Here is a 17,739-nt window from a genome sequence, read left to right as displayed (position 1 = left end):
GGACAGCTGGAACGATCCCGGACCCGTTCTGCCTTAAATTAGTTAGCGCTTTACACAGGAACGATAATCACTGGGACGGCTTGTCTGCCATCTGTGCCCGACAGATCGTCCAAAGGCACCCTTACTCCTCTCTCCCTATGTAAAATACATGAATGCTCGCCGAACCGAGTGTTCATATGTACGGGAGAAACAGGTGACGTAAAATGAGTGTTTGGCTGACACTTATCAAAGGTATATACGCACCTTAAGTGCAGATTTAAGGTTATTTAAGTGAATGTTCCCTATTAACATGCATATTTAGCTCAGTTTTCACTTTCCCTCTATGAAGAGAGCTGGGCAAATATATGCCAATCGCCCCTCCCCGTGCCCTCCTTCCCAGGGAGAACAATATGTGATCATCTGAAAAAAATACAACTCTGGACAATCTGTTCTGTGGACGGTTGTAGAAGTTTTTATTGAATAGCTATTTAAAAAAAAAGAAAAACACAAGTCTGATATCCATTTCCAGTAACTTGGTAACACATCACACCTCCCAGTATTTTTTCTAAATTTTTCTCGATTTTTGTTTTTCTTCAAGAAAGTTTGAAGAGCTTTCTAGCTAGTGCTCCCAAAAATGTGTTGTTTTTTTTTAAATGCCAAAAACCCACTTAAAAAAACTAAGTAGATCTACCCAAGTGAAGGGAGATTTAAATGGGGGGGGGGAGTGATTTTATGGATAGTTACAAAATCGTGTTGGAAATGGCTATGCACAGTATAATCATCGTTGAAGAAAGCGTCCCTGAGCTCCAGAGCATTTGGTATTTTTTGATAGGCAGTGCACATAGATTTACATTCCATGCTGTGTGAGGTTTAACTATTTTGTGCGTTTTTTTTTTCATTTTTGACTTTTTTTTTTTTTTTTTGTGTGGTCTCACAAGTATTTATAGGTACCCAATTGTGCATAATAGCTTTTTGTTTGTTCCCTGCTGTTTGCATTAAGAGACGTAATTCTTATTTTTAAAAGCCTGATTGTTATAAATGACATGTAATTATTTCCGCTAAATGTGAAATTACCATTTCTGGTGCGTCTGGAAAACTTGTACTTGAATGTTCATTTAAAAGGCGAACGCCAGCAAGCTGGAAACATGAACTATATTGCACTGTTTATCATCATTTATTTACATACATGTCTAGCAGTGCACTGGAAGTTCATGCATTGTATGTAGCAATTGCTGTTCAGCCCCCAGTGGCAACTATTAGGGCCCGTTTACACGGAACGGTTGTTATCGCTGGATCATTCAAAACTTACCACTAATGGTTCATTGTAAGCGCTGTCAGACACGGAACAACGGACAATCATTTGTTCGCTTATCTTTGCCCTTCAGTTTCTGCAGGCATAAAAACCAAATGACAATCGACCCGTGTAAACCGGCCGCCCTTCATCTATGAATGACTTGTCTGTTTACTGTAAATGGAGGCGGGCAGCAAGAAGCAGCCTCTGAACCGCTCACCTCTGTTCACTGAGCGATCATCGCTCCTGCGGAAAAGCACAGATTAATCGCTGGAACGACCATCAGGCGCTTACGCACCTGCCAGTCGTCCCATGTAAAAGGACCCTTAGAATTGTTTGACTACGAGAACTGTAGCGCTTTATAATGTGAGAACAGAGGTTTTTTTCACATAATTGATTCTAATCACTTTTAATCTGATGTGCGAAAAATGCAGTAAGGCTACAGTCGCACGGCGCTGCTATACCCTTAGTATGACGTCGGCATGTAAATACAACCTAATGTAGCTTAGAGAATTGGATAATCTTTGGAGAATATAGTCGGCTATTGTACAGTTGGTTGACCAGATGTAGATTTTGTTTTTGGACCCTTTTCATTTTGCTGCTCCCTGGTTATAGATTTCATGCCTCTGTACACATTAATCATGTCATATGTCTTAGGAATTGCTGATGATGTAATGTGTATGGGGGCTGACAGACCACCCCCACAGTGTATATGCCTTCTCCAGCCCACTTTAGTATTAAGTAGTATTAACCCATTTTCTACTTTTTTTAAATTTTTTTTATTAATTTTATATTTTTTGCATCTTTTTATGCAGGTTGGCACTGGGTCTGGTGTGGGCTTCAATGTTAACATGGCTTTTACTGGAGGCTTAAATCCACCCATGGGTGATACAGAGTACCTGGCTGCGTTCAGGTGAGATAAATCTGTCAGAACTGATTGATATGCCTTCTATTAGTAAATGCTACGAATATTAGATATATCGGGTAGTTGCAGATGTGTAAGGCTGGGGTCAGGCGGGACCGAAATCCCGCAGAATGACGGAAATACCACGAGTTTTCCGCGAAAGAAATGCAGCTTTAAAAAAAACGTGGCCTTTTGCTGCAGTTTTTGAAGCAGCTTTGCTGCCTGCGTTCCGCTGCGGCTATGTCTCCCCTTCGAGAGGAGAGCACCCGCCGTGGAAACGGTGAAAAAATTGGCATGCTGCAGTTTTGAATTCTGCGCGGCATGTTAATTTAGCCGTAATGGATCGTCCTCAGCATGTGGATGACATTTTTGCAGATCTCATCCACCTTGCTGCTTTATCTTGGCATAAAAAGCTGCAGGTGGAATTTCCGTGGAGAAAGTCTGCACGGAAATTCCACGGCAATTGCGCCCCGTGTGACCCCAGCCTAACTTGTCGATCAAGGCTTCATGTAAATTTCGTGTTTTTGTTTTGGGTCAAAATCCTCACATACTGCATTCTATTGCGTCCTCCTATTTGGACTCTTTTATACCAGTGCTCATAATGTGATGTGCAGGTACTAAAGAACAGAATACCAATCTTTGGGGGCCGCTAACATCAGTTATGATGTGGATAGCTCACTAACAATATGCCCAATAAATTCCACACACGTTGCCGTGGCTTTTGTACAGACCCCTGATTTATTTTCCATGTTGCAGTATTTGTGTTCATTGTAGCAAAGTGGCATCTAGTTGTTGGACTTGTAAACTCATTTAAGCTGTATTGTTTTTCCTTCTCAGGACCGTGGTGCTGCCAATCGCTAGTGAGTTTGCGCCAGAAGTTATTCTGGTGTCCGCAGGATTTGATGCTGTAGAAGGGCACCCTTCTCCTCTGGGAGGGTACAGAGTTTCAGCCAAATGTAAGTTGCTGGGGGCGTGATCCCTTAACTTAGAAGTCATTATATGTATGACTGCAGCTCTATTTAGAGTTTTATACAGTATAAATGTGACACCTGCTTAGATCTGGTTAGTCATATGCATCACAAATATGGGTGTATACAGACAGACATGATCCCTTTACACAGAGTTACCTTTCTCCCCAAGGTTTCGGGTATCTGACAAAACAGCTTATGGGGTTGGCTGGAGGCCGTGTTATCCTTGCATTGGAGGGAGGCCATGATCTGACTGCGATCTGTGATGCTTCTGAAGCTTGTGTGTCTGCTTTGCTTGGTAACGAGGTAAGAGGAAGAATATAAAGATTAACGGCCATTCGTATTTCATCGGGAAAAAAATATGTGGACAAAACCAAGTTTTATTTATTTTTTTGTTTGTTTGTTTATAGTTTGCAGTATCTTTTCCTGCACTTTCTGATAAAATGTTCCTTGAACTGGTGCTGCAAAAAATTGCTATTTTTGAATTGTTCATTAAATTCAATAGGAGGTGCAGGGATACCGGTAAAAAAACAGGAATAGTGCATACTATGGTGTGCCCTAAAAAATAGAGTACTTTACCACGGTGGTGCAAAGTGCTGCTATTGAAATGTCAATCGTTTTCTGGTGCGCCAGAGAACCATTGAACATGCTTTGCTTTACCTTTAGGCCTCATGTCCACGGGGAAAATCAGATCCGCTGCAGATTCTCCATGTAGAATCTGCAGCGGGTCCCTCCTGCCCCGCGGACATGAGCGCCGAAAATAGCAATTTAAAAGCATTTACCTATCCGGCGCGGGCGGGGAATGTCAGCTGTTCCTCACGGCCGGATCTTCATTTTCGGCCGGCGGATGAATTCCTGACGCCGGCGGCACGTCGTCGACGTGCCGCGCGCATGCGCCGGGCACATCCGCCGAGCCGAAGCAAGGAAGATGCGGCCGTGAGGAACAGCTGACATTCCCCGCCCGCGCCGGATGGGTAAATACTTTAAATTCCTATTTTAGGTCTCCCGCACGAAAATGGAGCATGGTCCAGATTTTTCCATGCTCCATTTTTTTTTAAATCCCTTTTATTGACGATCCGCGGGTATTTATCTACCCGCGGGTGGTCAATGCATCCCTATGGGATGCGGATCCGCATGCGGGAGATCCGCTGCGGATCTTAAATCATATTTTGCCCGTGGACATGAGCCCTTACTCTCTGTGTTGGACCTTTTAAGACACTTTCTTTCACCACCATGTTCAACAAAGGGTTTTTTCCCCATAGAAAAGAGAGCATGGCCTAAATGTGATTCCTCGCACCAAAAAATTATGCAACTTAAGTCCTAAACAAAGTCAAGTAATAGGTGGTATAAAACAAAGATGGCTTTACATGGGACGACTGTCAGGTGTATGTGTGTCCCAAGGGTTATCGCTTCCATGCTTTCATACAGGCCTGATTGCCTCCATTCACTGAATGACTTGAGTGTACTGGGGATCTCCTCCCACCTTCATTCACTGTGAACAGGCCATCGTTCAAAGATGAGCAACTGCCTGTTTACACTGAGCGAGAACTCATTCACTAGTCTATTCGTTTCAGCTCAACATAGCTGCAGGCCTCGTGCTTACCTGGGACTACGATCGCTGAAAATTGCTGAATTGAGCAATTTTTCAGCCCATAGTTGTTCCATATAGAACCCTTAGGGCTCTTGCATGGGCCGACTTTTTGGATGGCGATGCCCGACAAGTCGTCCCAACACTAATCGTTCCTGTTCTTTTACACTCAAATGAGCATTGCTAGTGAATGGAGGCAGAGATGACTGGGGATCGTTCCAGCGCGCCCGCCTCCATTCACAGTAAGCAGGCAGTCGTTCATAAGTAAATAACCGCCTGTTTAGATGAACTAAATCATCATTCAGTTTTCTGCAGGAGAAGCAAACTAATTCTTGTTCGTTGTTATGTTTTACCACTTTTGTGCAATATAAACACTTCATATTCCAGGACTAGAGCATGTTTATTTTTCAGTCAACAGAGCTGTATCAGGCCTGTCTTTTATGGGAAAACTTGTAGTTCTTATTGGTACCATTATATGGTATCGTATTTACTAACTATAAAACGCAGTGTTCAGGAAGATGAAATCTTGCTGAAGTGTGACTACACCTTATTGTCCATAGGCAGGGGGGTCTGGTAGAGCCAGACACCCCTGACCGCTGCCTTACTGATACGGCAGTGCGATGATCATTTGGAAAGCTCTACAGCCATACATACTGCAACCTGATGAGTGTAGAGCCGGAGCAGTCCACTGGAGATCACTCACTTATCTTCCCTGGGGTGTTATTTTATTGCGAAGAATCTTCGTTTTAAAATGACACCAATAACGTGCTGCTAGCCCTGTTAGAACCGGGGCTACAGCCGTTTAAAGTAGGACAAGCGCTGTTGGTCCAAAACTATAATTCCCTTTTCCTGCAGAATGAACAGAGCTCCTCCTAAACTGCTGGGGGTTAAGGGGGGCCTTTGAGCAGATTCATGACGGCCAGCATGAAATGGCCACAGACATCCTCATTACAAAGTACTGTGTTTCAGAGGAAAACATGGTTTTAAAAAGAGCCCAGCACAGCTTTTTCCCGCCAATCTTGACTTGATTGACGGGGCTCTCCCTATTTGTGTATAGAGTCTATATGACTCTACTAAAGTGTTAAACCAGTTGGTGTTCTTGTCTGTGATAAGATTAAAAGTGCTGGGATCTTTAATGCACTCCACTAGTGGAACTACCATGTGTAAAGATGTTTGGGGGTGACAAATGAGCATTAAAGGGAACCTGTCTTCAACTCTAAGCACCATAAACCAAGTTATGGTGCTTATAGATCAGGTGATGTGGAGTTTGGGCAGCCCTCCGGTGCTTTTACATCATCGTTCAGCGATTATTTTTAGGTCTGCATGAAAGATCCGAACAGTGATTTATTGCTGATTGTTCTTTCTCTGCACAATTATTCTGCAAACCGCTCAATCGAACGATCAGTTTGCACAACAATTGTGCCGTGTAAAAGGGCCTCACGCTTATGGTGCTTATAGTTGATGACCGGGTTCCCTTTAAAAACTGACATGGACTATCTCTAATGTTCTTGATAGAGACTATTAATGCAGCACCACCTGCTGGAAGATGATTGAAAAGAGACCGAGGCACTTATATCTGGGGAAATGTATCACATTTCAGCTCTATATCTCGCTGTTCACCTGCCAAAATGGATTAATTGAGGCATAGGATGTAGAGCATTGCTGTAAAGGGCAGCAGTAACAAGGAAGCAATTATATGAATGTTTTCGCCAAAGCAGAACGTAGTTTGAATATTTTATTCATACCGGTCAGGGCTAAATACATCTAGTATATGCCTATTGGTCTTATAATTACATCTTGCTTTTGATGCTTTATGCAACATTTCACCTTTTACAATAAAAATCATTCTATAGTGAAAATGTTGGACATGTTTAGTCCGGCACACAGATGCGCAATTTTATGTCACATCCATAAATGGAAAAATGTCTATTATGGCATAGCCGTGTGCACATTCTGTAATGCTCCTGCGTCCTCTGATAGTAAAGGCTCTTTTGCTGGGTGTTCAAGTATCCTCTTGCTGGTAATTGCAGTACCAGCTTTACTGTAGGACATATAAAGACAAACCATCTCATAGCGACAACCTCTTTTGGGCATGCAGACATTAGAGGGGTGTCCACCTGCCAGATCCCCCTATAGGAGTCCAGCGTAGAGAGTCACTGCAAATAGTGCCTTTCACTTTGGTGTACCAAGCTGTCCGTGCATTACATGAGCATCCATTTGTTTGAATGATTGGCATGTAAAGGTGCATTTAATCACAAAGATGATCACTCAAAAGATGGCTTTTGAGCGATCAATTTGCTTAATCTACTAATTGGTACTAATGCTTATTAGTGCCAATTAGTAGCGTGAGAGCTGCCTGGATCTGAATTTACTCAGAAGACCTGCCGCTGTTCTCTGAATAAATTCTTTGTTCTACTGCGCTGATTACAGCTGAGACAATGTAATCAGCTGTTATCAGCGGTCCCCGGGCAGAACACAGCATGCAGTCCGTCTTATCAGCTGTTCTGCTGAACAACGGATTTCAAGCCAAACTGAAATCCATTGTTCGGCAGAAAACTGAAAGATGGGCACATTTACATGCACCGATTATCGCTCAAAAGATGGCTTTTGAGCGATAATCATTGTGTCTAAATGAGCCATAACACTACTTTTTTGCTGCTTAAGCTACGTGGGTATATTGTATAGGAGGCCAAAGACTTAAAAGAGGTATTCTCATAAGTTAGAAATTCCCCACAATATAAGGGGGTAAATTGCTGATTGGTGGGAGTCCAACAATTGGGACCCTCATCAATCCAGAGAAAGTGCCCCATGATAGGTCCTGAAATTCTGACAGTGGTGGCTACGCATGTGCACCACTGTGCCATTCACTTCAATGGAAACTACCAAAGATAGCAGAGTTGAAGCGCTCGGCAAACTCCTATGGTCCTATCCAGTTCAATGGAATCGCCAGATTGAAGCAGTAGTGTGCAGGCATAACCACCACTGTCAGAATTTCGAAACCTGCTAGGGGAGATTTTTCTGGATCGGTGGGGTTCCCAGTGGTTTGACTTCCACGCTCGGCAAGTTATTTCCCATCCTGTGAATAGGGGATAACTTGCTGAGATGAGAATACCCCTTTAACTGGACCTGAAAATGTGTCTGTGCTAATAGGTCATGACTTTAGATGGAGAAAACGTTAATTGTAGCTCTCCACTGTTTTATATATTAACAGTTAGAGCCGCTCGCCGAGTCTGTGTTACAGGAGAGACCAAACAGCATTGCAGTGAGCTCCATGGAAAAGGTCATTCAAATCCAGAGTAAGTAGAAAACTGCATGAAGCAGACATGTTTATATGATGTGTGGTTGGAAATGTCTTTACATATTCTTTTAAGGTTGTAAAGTTAAAGGGGTTGTCCTGCGGCCAAAACGAAAACATTTTCACACCCCAGTCCCCCATGTTAAGCAAGCATCACAAACTACCCATGTAAATCGTTTGTATAGAGTGTTTCTACTCACCATGAAGCTGTTTCATGAAGTTATAAAAATCTTCTTCCAAGATGGCCCCATCATTTCCCAAGGTGCACCGCTGGTCTTCTCCCATGGTGCACCGTGGATGTTCTTCTCCAGTCTGAGCTCCACTGCTGATTACAGCCACCTCATTGGCTGATCGGCACCACGTGTCGAGGGCGGAGCTACGCAATGACGCTGATAAGGGGGAGGAGCCAGGACGCAGCTTGTGAGCCCGGACCCTCCAGAAGAGGATTCTTCTCTGCGCAAGCGCGACTGTTGCGGCGACCAGAGGAGAAGTTTGGTTGTCGCTATGGAGACGGGGACGCCAGCATCGGAGGGGGTAAGTATATAACTTCTGTATGGCCAATATTTAATGCACGATGTATATTACAAAGTGCATTAATATGGCCATACAGAAGTGCATAACTGCACTTGCTTCTGCGGGACAACCCCTTTAAATAATGCTTTTCAGTACCGGTATCTCAACTGCTTAAACTTTCTAATATACTCCCTAGAACTCAATAGCATTATGTGAATACCAATCAGAGGGGATTAAGGAGGAGGCAAAGAGGAGCCATACAGATGGTGCGGTAGACAGCTACTGTATGGCTCTATCTTGTGTACCTCTGAGTATAAATAAATCTCCATAAGTCGATAGTACAATCGAAGATAAAATTTGTAATGCACCTTATTACATAAAAATGTCATTAACACCCCCCCACACACACACACACCTCAATTGTTTGTTCACATTGTAATGATAAAATTCATACAGCAGAGAGGATATGAAATTCCAGCTTCACTGAGAGATCAGATTACAGCTGCTTCCCATAGAAGTATATGGAGGAGGGAGTAGAAGCAGGAGACTAGCTGCTATAAGGTCTCCCATACATATCATACAGAGTATACCATGCTCCTCTTTTCTCTCTCACACACATACATAGAAGCAACAGCATCATGGATGACATTATACAGCAGTAAAAAGCAGAGTGGCTATGAATTCAGCAGTGGGGTGACAGTAAAACACTTACGATGTATCTGCTTCTCTGTTACACTGCTGCCCCATTTTCCTGCCCTCTCCATAAGTTTCTTACACTGTACAATCCTACAATGAAATAAAACTGCAAGCAGTGTCTGTATAGAATCAGGATATCATGCAAAGCCCTTAATGTTACCCTGATATGAGGACTAATGAATTGTGTTATTTTCTGAAGGTGAATACTGGCCTTGTTTGCATCAGCTTTCTTCAACCATCTCCTATTCACTTGTTGAGGCTCAGAAATGTGAAAGTGAAGAAGCAGAGACAGTGACAGCGATGGCGTCCCTGTCTGTGGGCGTCCGTCCGGAGCAAAGGTGAGTTCTGCTATAGCTTATGTAGGTAGTAAAGCGCAATGCTGACAACTGCTATGCTAATAAACTTAATTCATATGGACTGCTACACATAGGATACCCAGGATTGTTTAAGTCATACAATAGCTAGTAATGAAACTGTCTTGCCATAGCTAAAATTCAAGCTTCTGTTCAACAAATGTCTATATATGGGCACAGCCTCATAAAGGCTTGCACGGCAGTTTCTAAAAGGATATGTGCAGCATTAAACATTTGAAGTGTTCCTCCAGCGACACACTTGGGGCATGCCCCTCAGGGTGAACATTCATGTTTCTAATCTAGAATTTAAAAATCGGTGCTCTCTGCTGTTTGCTAGACTTAATCATTTAGAGGATGCAGAATCCATTTGTTTCGATAAAGGACAGGGTAGAAGGAGACTTCAATTACTGCCGGCCTTTACTTCCTCTCTGCTGAGGGTTAGATGAAGCTAAAATAACTTTAATATATTTCTCAAACAGGGAACTACAAGCCATTTGTTTTGTAGACTTATTGGCACATAAACTCTTGTGATTACAGCAGCCTCTGCGCTATTTCAAGTGGAAAGTCTCTGCAGTGTGACAAAGGAGGGAGCTGTATGTGTAATATGAGCTAGCAGTATGTAGAGAGAGCTACTAAACTGCAGCTCTCTTTATCTAACATGGTAGACAATGATGTCTCTTACATCTAATTTCGGCAGAGCTTTGGAGGGAAACTTTCATATTAGATGTACTGTACATGATGTAAGAGCGCATTGACAGTCTTATTTTTTAATGTCGGTATGTTTTAATTTTCTCATGTGATGTTTAGTCAAAATGTAAGTGACGTGTTCCACCCTCTTCTGTCTGGTGGGTGTCTCCTATCATATACAATGTATTTGGAAGGTCTTCAGACCTTTTCACGCTGTGTTTTTTGTTTTTTTAACAATTTATGTTGTGGCTTTGTGCAAATTACAGAAAAATCTAGTTTTTTCCCATAATCCTGCACTCAATACCCCATAATAAAAGAGTGAAAAGGGAATTAGAAATCTGTGTTAGTTTTCATTTAAAAAAAACATTTTGCATTGTCATAAGTATTGACACCCTTTGGTATGGCTCTTGAATTTTAGATCTGGGAGCCTTCCAATTCTCAATCATCTTTGAGATTTTTCTAAACTTTGATTAGAGTCCATCTGTGGTAAATCTACATGATTAGGCTTAATTTTAAAAGACACAACCATGTCTAGATAAGGTTTCACAGCTCAGAATGTATATCCGAGCCAAACCAAGACTAAAGAACTGCCTGTAGAGCTCCGAGACCATATTGTATAGTGGTATAGATTTGGAGATTGCTACATAAAATTTGTTCTGCAGTGAAAGTTCCCAAGAGCACAGTGGGGCCTCCAATTCTTAAATGGAAGACGTTTGGAACAACCAGGACTCTTTCTAGAGCTGGCCGACCCACCAAACAAGTAATTGGAGGAGAAGGGCCTTGGTAAGAGGTGACCAAGTACGTGATACTCACTCTGGCCAAGCTCCAAACATGATATGTACAGATGGGAGAAACTTCCAGAAGGTTAACCATCACTGCAGCAGAACACCAATCTGGGCTTTATGGCAGAGTGGCCAGAAAGAAGCCTCTGCTCAGTAAAAGACACAAGAAAATCCGCTTGGAGTTTGCCAAAAGGGACTAAGTGTGAGAAACAAGATTTGGTCTGATGAAGCAAAGGTTGAACTTTTTGACCTCAATTCTAAGTGCTGTGTCTGGTGGAAACCAGGTGCTGCTCATCATCTGCCCAATACCATCTCTACAGTGAATATCATTCTATTGGGGTATTTTTCAGTGGCTAGCACAGGGATAGACTGGTCAGGGCTGAGCAAAGTACAGAGATATTCTTAATGAATACCTAATACAAAGCCCAAGGGACCTCAGACTGGGCAGAAGGTTCGCCTTCCCACAAAACTCTGACCCTAAGCACAATGTCCTTGAGTGGCCCAGCCAGAGCCTTGACTTTAACCCACTCTGGAGAGACTTTGAAAAATGTTTGGTATGGTGTTAGCCAGTGGAGCAAAACGTGATTGTTCCCAGCAAGAGAAACCAAGTAATCTTGTAGATATGATACCTTTTAATGGCTAACAAAAATACATGATGTTATAGCAAGCTTTCGAATTTACTCAAGAGTTCTTCTTATGCCTAAGGTAAAACTCTGAGTAAGTTCCAAAGCTTGCTGTAACATCATGTATTTTTGTTAGCCATCAAAAGGTAACATATCTACAAGATTATTAGGTTTCTCTTGGAGAGACCTGAAAATGGCTGTCCACACATGGCCCTCATCCAACCTGACAGAGCTTGAGAGGATCTGCAGAGAAGAATGGCTGAAAATCCCCAAATTCATGTGTGCCAACCTTGTATCATACCTAAGAAGACTGGAGACTAACCACTGTCAAAAGTGCTTCAACTAAGTACGGAGTGCAGGGTGTGAATTAGAGATGAGCGAACGTGCTCGTTTAGAGCAATTACTCAACCGAGCATCGCTTTTTTTTTTTCCGAGTAACTGCCTAATCAGGCGAAAAGATTCGGGGGGCACTCACCCCGGCGAAAAAAAGCGATGCTCGATTGAGTAATTGTCCTAAGCTAGCACATTCGCTCATCTCTAGTGTGAATGCGTGCGTCAAAGCAAAATGTAAGTTTTTAATTTATAGAAAACTTACAAAAATTTCTAACTTTCTGTTTTTGCTTTGTCATTCTGGAGTATTGAGTGCAGAAAAAAAACGTGAAATTATTTTTTAATTTGCACAAGGCCACAACATAACAAAATGTAAAAAAAAAGTTCAAGGGGCTGAAGACTCTCCAAATGCAATGCAAATATGCGCTCTAGCAATAATCCATCACAAGGAAAACAAAAAGGCCTAATAGGATGCAACTAAAGTTAGAGTGATGACCTCCACAGATCTGTCATTCCACCGTCAGACAGGTTGTAGATGGTCGATCTAGTATGCATCATTAATTGTTCTCCTGGGTGGTTGCTACATTTTGTGTACTGTTGCAAAGTGAGAATTTATACTGAGCGGTTTCCTGCTCTTCTCTAGGACCGAGGATGAACCGATGGATGAAGAACCCCCGCTGTAGCGAAGTGACTGGCGATTGTCCATTGTGTAATTCCGTACATTTGTTGGGGGTTGCCCCCTCCAATTTCTCCGCCTGTGCTCTGTCTGCAGGAAGACGAGCAGCGACATGGATGTAAAGAACTCTGTGTACATCACATCCACAGAACCACAAACGGCAGCGCACTGTACAATGCACAGCCGCACTGTGCCGTTCCTGGATACAGGAGGCACTTGCTCCTTCAGGAGCCACTGGCAGCTCTTGCCAAAAATCTTTTTATTTTCTTCATGATTTTTTTTTTTTTTTTAACAAATACTAATTCAAAGAAAAACAAGGATAAAAGGACCTCTTCAGGGGTCCTCGCAAACCGTTTTTTGGTGCTTTTAACATTCTGCAGCAGATTTTACAAGGATCCTGTGTGCGCTGAAGGGAGAGTGACCGTGCTGCGCGGACACTTGTGTAAACCACTCGGTTTAGCCTGTTTTTCAAAATGTTCTTTCTTCGTAATGGGGTATATGCAGTGGACTAAAGAGATTCTGTGGAGTCTGCGATCACAATGTGGTACTTGTGGCTCTAGAGCAGAAGCTGGAGGAAGGATTGTGCCTTGTCCATGGATGGAACACACTTTTTTTCCATTTGAATGGTTTTATTCCTTTATTGTTTCTAAGGAATTGAAGGACTTGCCTTAAATTATAAACATCCGTAACCAACAGAAGATGTGACGTCACATTACACAAAACCCTTGTGTCCTCCCATGGATCCGATGCTGTGACGTGGTGGTGATGGCGATGGCTAACGGCAGTCGTCTTTTTTTTTCTATATTTTTTTTTTTTTACCTTTTTGATTTCTCAAGTTGCATGTTGTATACATACGACGACCGGGACTGTGTCCTCCACCTGTGAACTGGTCTCTGCAAGCATAAACTTTAATTGCAACTGACAATATTTTGGTGCATTTTTTACCATGTGGAGATGGGGGATATGGCCTCACTGTGCAGGTAGCATGCACGGCCTGCGCCAGTTTTTTTTTTTTTTTTTTTTTAAATCGTTTTACTTTACTATGTAAAATCCTTTTGCGCAAACCCATTGCAGCCGCCAAGCAGTACATTTCCAGTTCCCATTTCATTTTCTAGTAGTAATTCAAAGCTTTATTCACATTACATTTTTTTTTAATGTAAGGAATATTTTTTGTGGTAATTATTTTTATTTTTTTCCATTTGAGGGTTTTTCTAGGTATCTTCAGGGGATTAACTTTAGATTCCAAAATGACTCCCTCTGATCTTCCCACCGAGACTTCCTGTATGTATCTGAAATGTGGGGATGGTGCCAGCGGTGGACCTTAGTAACCGAACCATAGAAAGGACGATCATAAAGACTGATTTTAGAGTGCTCCTCTGGTTGTACGTATGTAACGCGGGGACACTTTACCTCACTTGTTACCAGATCAGAGAGCTTGTTACTAAGACTTTAATTTCCTTAAGGAGACCAACAATGTACTGTATGTGAGCCTTGCTCCTGGGATTGCATGGAGGGAGCAGGGTGCTCTCAGTTTTTGGATATAACCTCAATATAGCACTTATTATCCATGCTGAGAGTTGTGGCTGATTTTTACAGCAGCATGTGACTCGCACTTATTGCCTAACAGATTCCCGGGATGAACCTCCTCACTGTTAGGGGAACAGCATTTTGCTGCCTGGCAGCAGTTTTCCGAGTTCCTCGGCAGCTTCTTCTGGGATTTGGCTGTTTTGAATGGTTCTCCAGGGACTGTGCTGCAGGCCGCACCTTGACATATGTTGTTTCCTGTCCTGGCAGCACATGATATGTTTTGGAGTGATAGCCAGGGGGGCCCCCGAGGTCCCCCCCAACCCCTTCTGTGTGTCGGGACCCTCACATTGTGCCCTTACTGTGTGTATTTATTATTAATTTCATGGCCGTTCTGTAACTACACTACAGCCTGTGACTGCACAAAACAGCACCACACTGCACCAAACAGTCCTTTTATTTCCTGGTCACACTGTGGGTGGTACTTGCAGTCCCCCCCCTTCTCCGCTTTACACATACCCAACTTTTTCTGCCTTCTGAACTCCAAAAACTTACATGCAAAGTATTGTTATCGGTGTCACCTGCCATGAGGCTTTTAAACAACTTCTCTGTATTGAATTTATTGTATTGTAAGGTCCTGACATCATCTGCATGCTTTAAGATGTCTTATGGCATGTACACAGAGACCCGAGTATACACTGGATTCTCTCTGAAAGATGTATACAGGTGCTTGATTGTAATGCATTCATCTACGGGACATTTGCATCTCATTTTATATTCAGTTACCATTATCTGAGTTCACGCGAATATCCAATAGCAGATTTTTTTTTTATTTTTTTTTTACTGGTGCACATATTCATATCCGGCGCCATATATGCAGCATCATACCTGGTTTTATGCAACAGATGTCTCACGAAATGATTTGTTCATAAATTCATTCCACATTCTGGATGCACCTTTCAGAGCACGGACAATTGATAACTTTACAAAGTATCCTTCAAGGTTACAAGAAGTGTTCAGCATATGTGGTGGGTATTATACAGTTGGCATGTGTAAAAAAAAAAATTTTTTTAAAGTGGGACTGTTTCTCTGGTGATGTCGGAGGTGTAGTAGGGGGCTTTTTTTAGATGTTCTACTCTCTCACTTTGAATTTCATTCCTTGTTTGATTTCTTTTGTTGTACTTTTCTACCCTGCACGCGCTACGTTTCCACTCATTCCATGTTTTTACACATGTATCATTTTGTGTGTGCAAGGGAGGGGCCACACTCCTATTTCTGGGCATTGACCTCCCTATAGATTAAAAATTAAAAAAATATATATATATAAAGATAATTATATATAGAAATATATATATGAATCTATTTTTGTAGATTTTACTATATACTTTGAGGTTGCATGAATCAAGCACAGCTCAGTCCTATGTTGTGTCGTTGGTCACATTGCTGTGCAAGGCAGGAAGGAAAGGGCAGAGAATATGGGGGTCATTGGCTGAACCTCATATTGAGATGGGCACTTTTTTTATTTTATGTGGATCAATCTCAGAGTATTGTGTTAAGTTTTAGTGGTTTTTATTTTTTTTTAGATTTAAAGCGAAAGGGGTTGTCCAGTATTAGGGGTGGGGGGAGTTCATCTTTTACCAGAAACGGCAACTCTCTTGTCCATGGGTTGTGTCTGGTTATTACAGCTCAGCTGCTATCCAACGATGGGTAATGAGGTGTAGTACCAGACACAGCCTTATGGACAGGAGTGGTGCTGTTTCTGGAGGGAAAAAAAAACAACCCCTTTCTTTGCTAATTCTGGACAACCCCTTTAAGTAAACATTAACTGTCTGCAAATATATATGAACATGGCATGAGTTTTCAGAAAGAACATTATCCTGCTCCATGTAAGTGGGAATATATTATAGGGCATAGAGCTAGAATGGTCTTTTCTTTTTTTTCTTTTTTTACCTAGACGGAAGGTGGCAGCGGTGCAAGGAATTGCATTAATATTGCAGTTTTGTGCCTGTAATGGCATCAGTACATATGTAATTTTCTAGACTAAAACACTATAAGGGGCAGGTAGTTGAGGCTGCAGCCCCGTGGTAAACACTGTGTACCTTCTCTTTGCAGCCAGAGAGCATGTCTGATACTTTTAAGTCCCTTGCATCCGTTTTGCACGCCTTCTCTGCCATATAGTTGTTCGATCATACACTCATACACTGTTCCCTATTTTATAACGTAATCTGCTGTGTGTTCTCCCGGTAGTAGTGACGGTTTGCAGGCAGAGCTAACAGTTTTCCATTGTATTGACCATCACTATGTTGATATGCTAGTGACTTGTGGAGTGTGCCCTGGGAGATGGTACAACTTTGGCAGTACGGATAATGTTACTCCTTTTTGTTCTTTTATTATGTCACTATAAGAATTAATGGTTATGGTGGTCTGGCAAATCTGCCAAATCCCCACTTTTTTTTTTTTCTCTTCTAAACTCCCCCAAAATTTAGTTAATTCCTTGCATCATCAGTAACACTTATGACCTGACATAATATAAGTGCAAGACAATGAACACAAATCGCCTGCCTGTATCCTCTCCTGACGTTTCATGGCTATGAGCTGCCACCTGTATCTGTCTGTGATTGTATGTTTACTTCAGAGGTGACCCTCGCATAGCAGGCAGGAGCAATTGCTGCCGTTTTACATAGGGGTGTGACCATACCCACCCCACGCTGCCAACGCACTGTGTTTTTAAAGGAAGGAAAATGAAACCCCTCTGGCAAGAGTTGATTTGTGCGCCGTGTCCCAACAGGATCGGCTTTCTCATACAGACTGGAAAAAGGGATTACATATGTGTCTGGAGTGTGACTTTTCATATTCTGAGGGTGACAAGCGTGTGTGTATATAATTATATATACATAATATAAATATATATAAAATTATAAACTTTAGAGAATTTGATGCATCGTTGACCAGGTCTTTGATCTGTCGTGACGGTTTTATAACTTCGAATCCTTTGGGACACTTTGCATTCACCTGCAAATTTTTTTTTCTTTTGTCGGGTTTCAGCTCATTGTTACAGAAATCTGGACTTTTTTTTTTTTCTGCCACTTTTCTGTTCCTCTGTAGGAGCTGAACACTGATTGGTTTTTTTTTCCTTTTTTATTATATATGGTTTGCCATTTTTTATCTACTTTTTCCACTGACTGTGTAATTTTTTTTTTCTTTCTGTGACAAGGACGTTGGATTTGAACTTTCTTAGCAGTGCAGTATTTTCTACCACATGATGGCAGCGTGTTACTCTTGTGATGTAAATAAAAGAAATGTTACCTATTCCTGGGCTCTGACTTGTCTGTTCATGAATGGTGCAAAGCGTTTGAAGATGACTAGTGTAGGGATTTCATCTTAGTGTTGATTTGTTTTGCATGTCCTCTACCAATATGTTCTTATCCACTTATTACATAGGACATTATTCATGATCTGTTAGCTGCAAACTCCCTTTTTAACTGACCGATGGCAGACGCTCCTCATCGGGAAGGAAATTGGCTACAGAA

General features: G+C 42.0%; 1 protein-coding gene across 1 annotated transcript in view; it reads left to right on the top strand.

Moving 5' to 3' along the window:
- Positions 1–17,518, top strand: part of HDAC4 (histone deacetylase 4) — a 178,048-nt gene extending 160,530 nt beyond the window's left edge. The window contains exons 22-27 of the mRNA XM_066575714.1: positions 2,086–2,183; positions 3,012–3,130; positions 3,315–3,448; positions 7,942–8,026; positions 9,434–9,572; positions 12,653–17,518. Coding sequence (XP_066431811.1) covers positions 2,086–2,183; positions 3,012–3,130; positions 3,315–3,448; positions 7,942–8,026; positions 9,434–9,572; positions 12,653–12,692 — 615 coding nt within the window. The 3' untranslated portion in view covers positions 12,693–17,518. The remainder of the gene's footprint in view (positions 1–2,085; positions 2,184–3,011; positions 3,131–3,314; positions 3,449–7,941; positions 8,027–9,433; positions 9,573–12,652) is intronic.
- Positions 17,519–17,739: the final 221 nt, after the last annotated feature.

This window comes from Eleutherodactylus coqui, chromosome 8, assembly GCF_035609145.1.
Source record: "Eleutherodactylus coqui strain aEleCoq1 chromosome 8, aEleCoq1.hap1, whole genome shotgun sequence".
NCBI lineage: Eukaryota > Metazoa > Chordata > Amphibia > Anura > Eleutherodactylidae > Eleutherodactylus > Eleutherodactylus coqui.
Note: the sequence above shows the minus strand (reverse complement) of the source record. Positions and strands in the feature narration are given on the sequence as shown.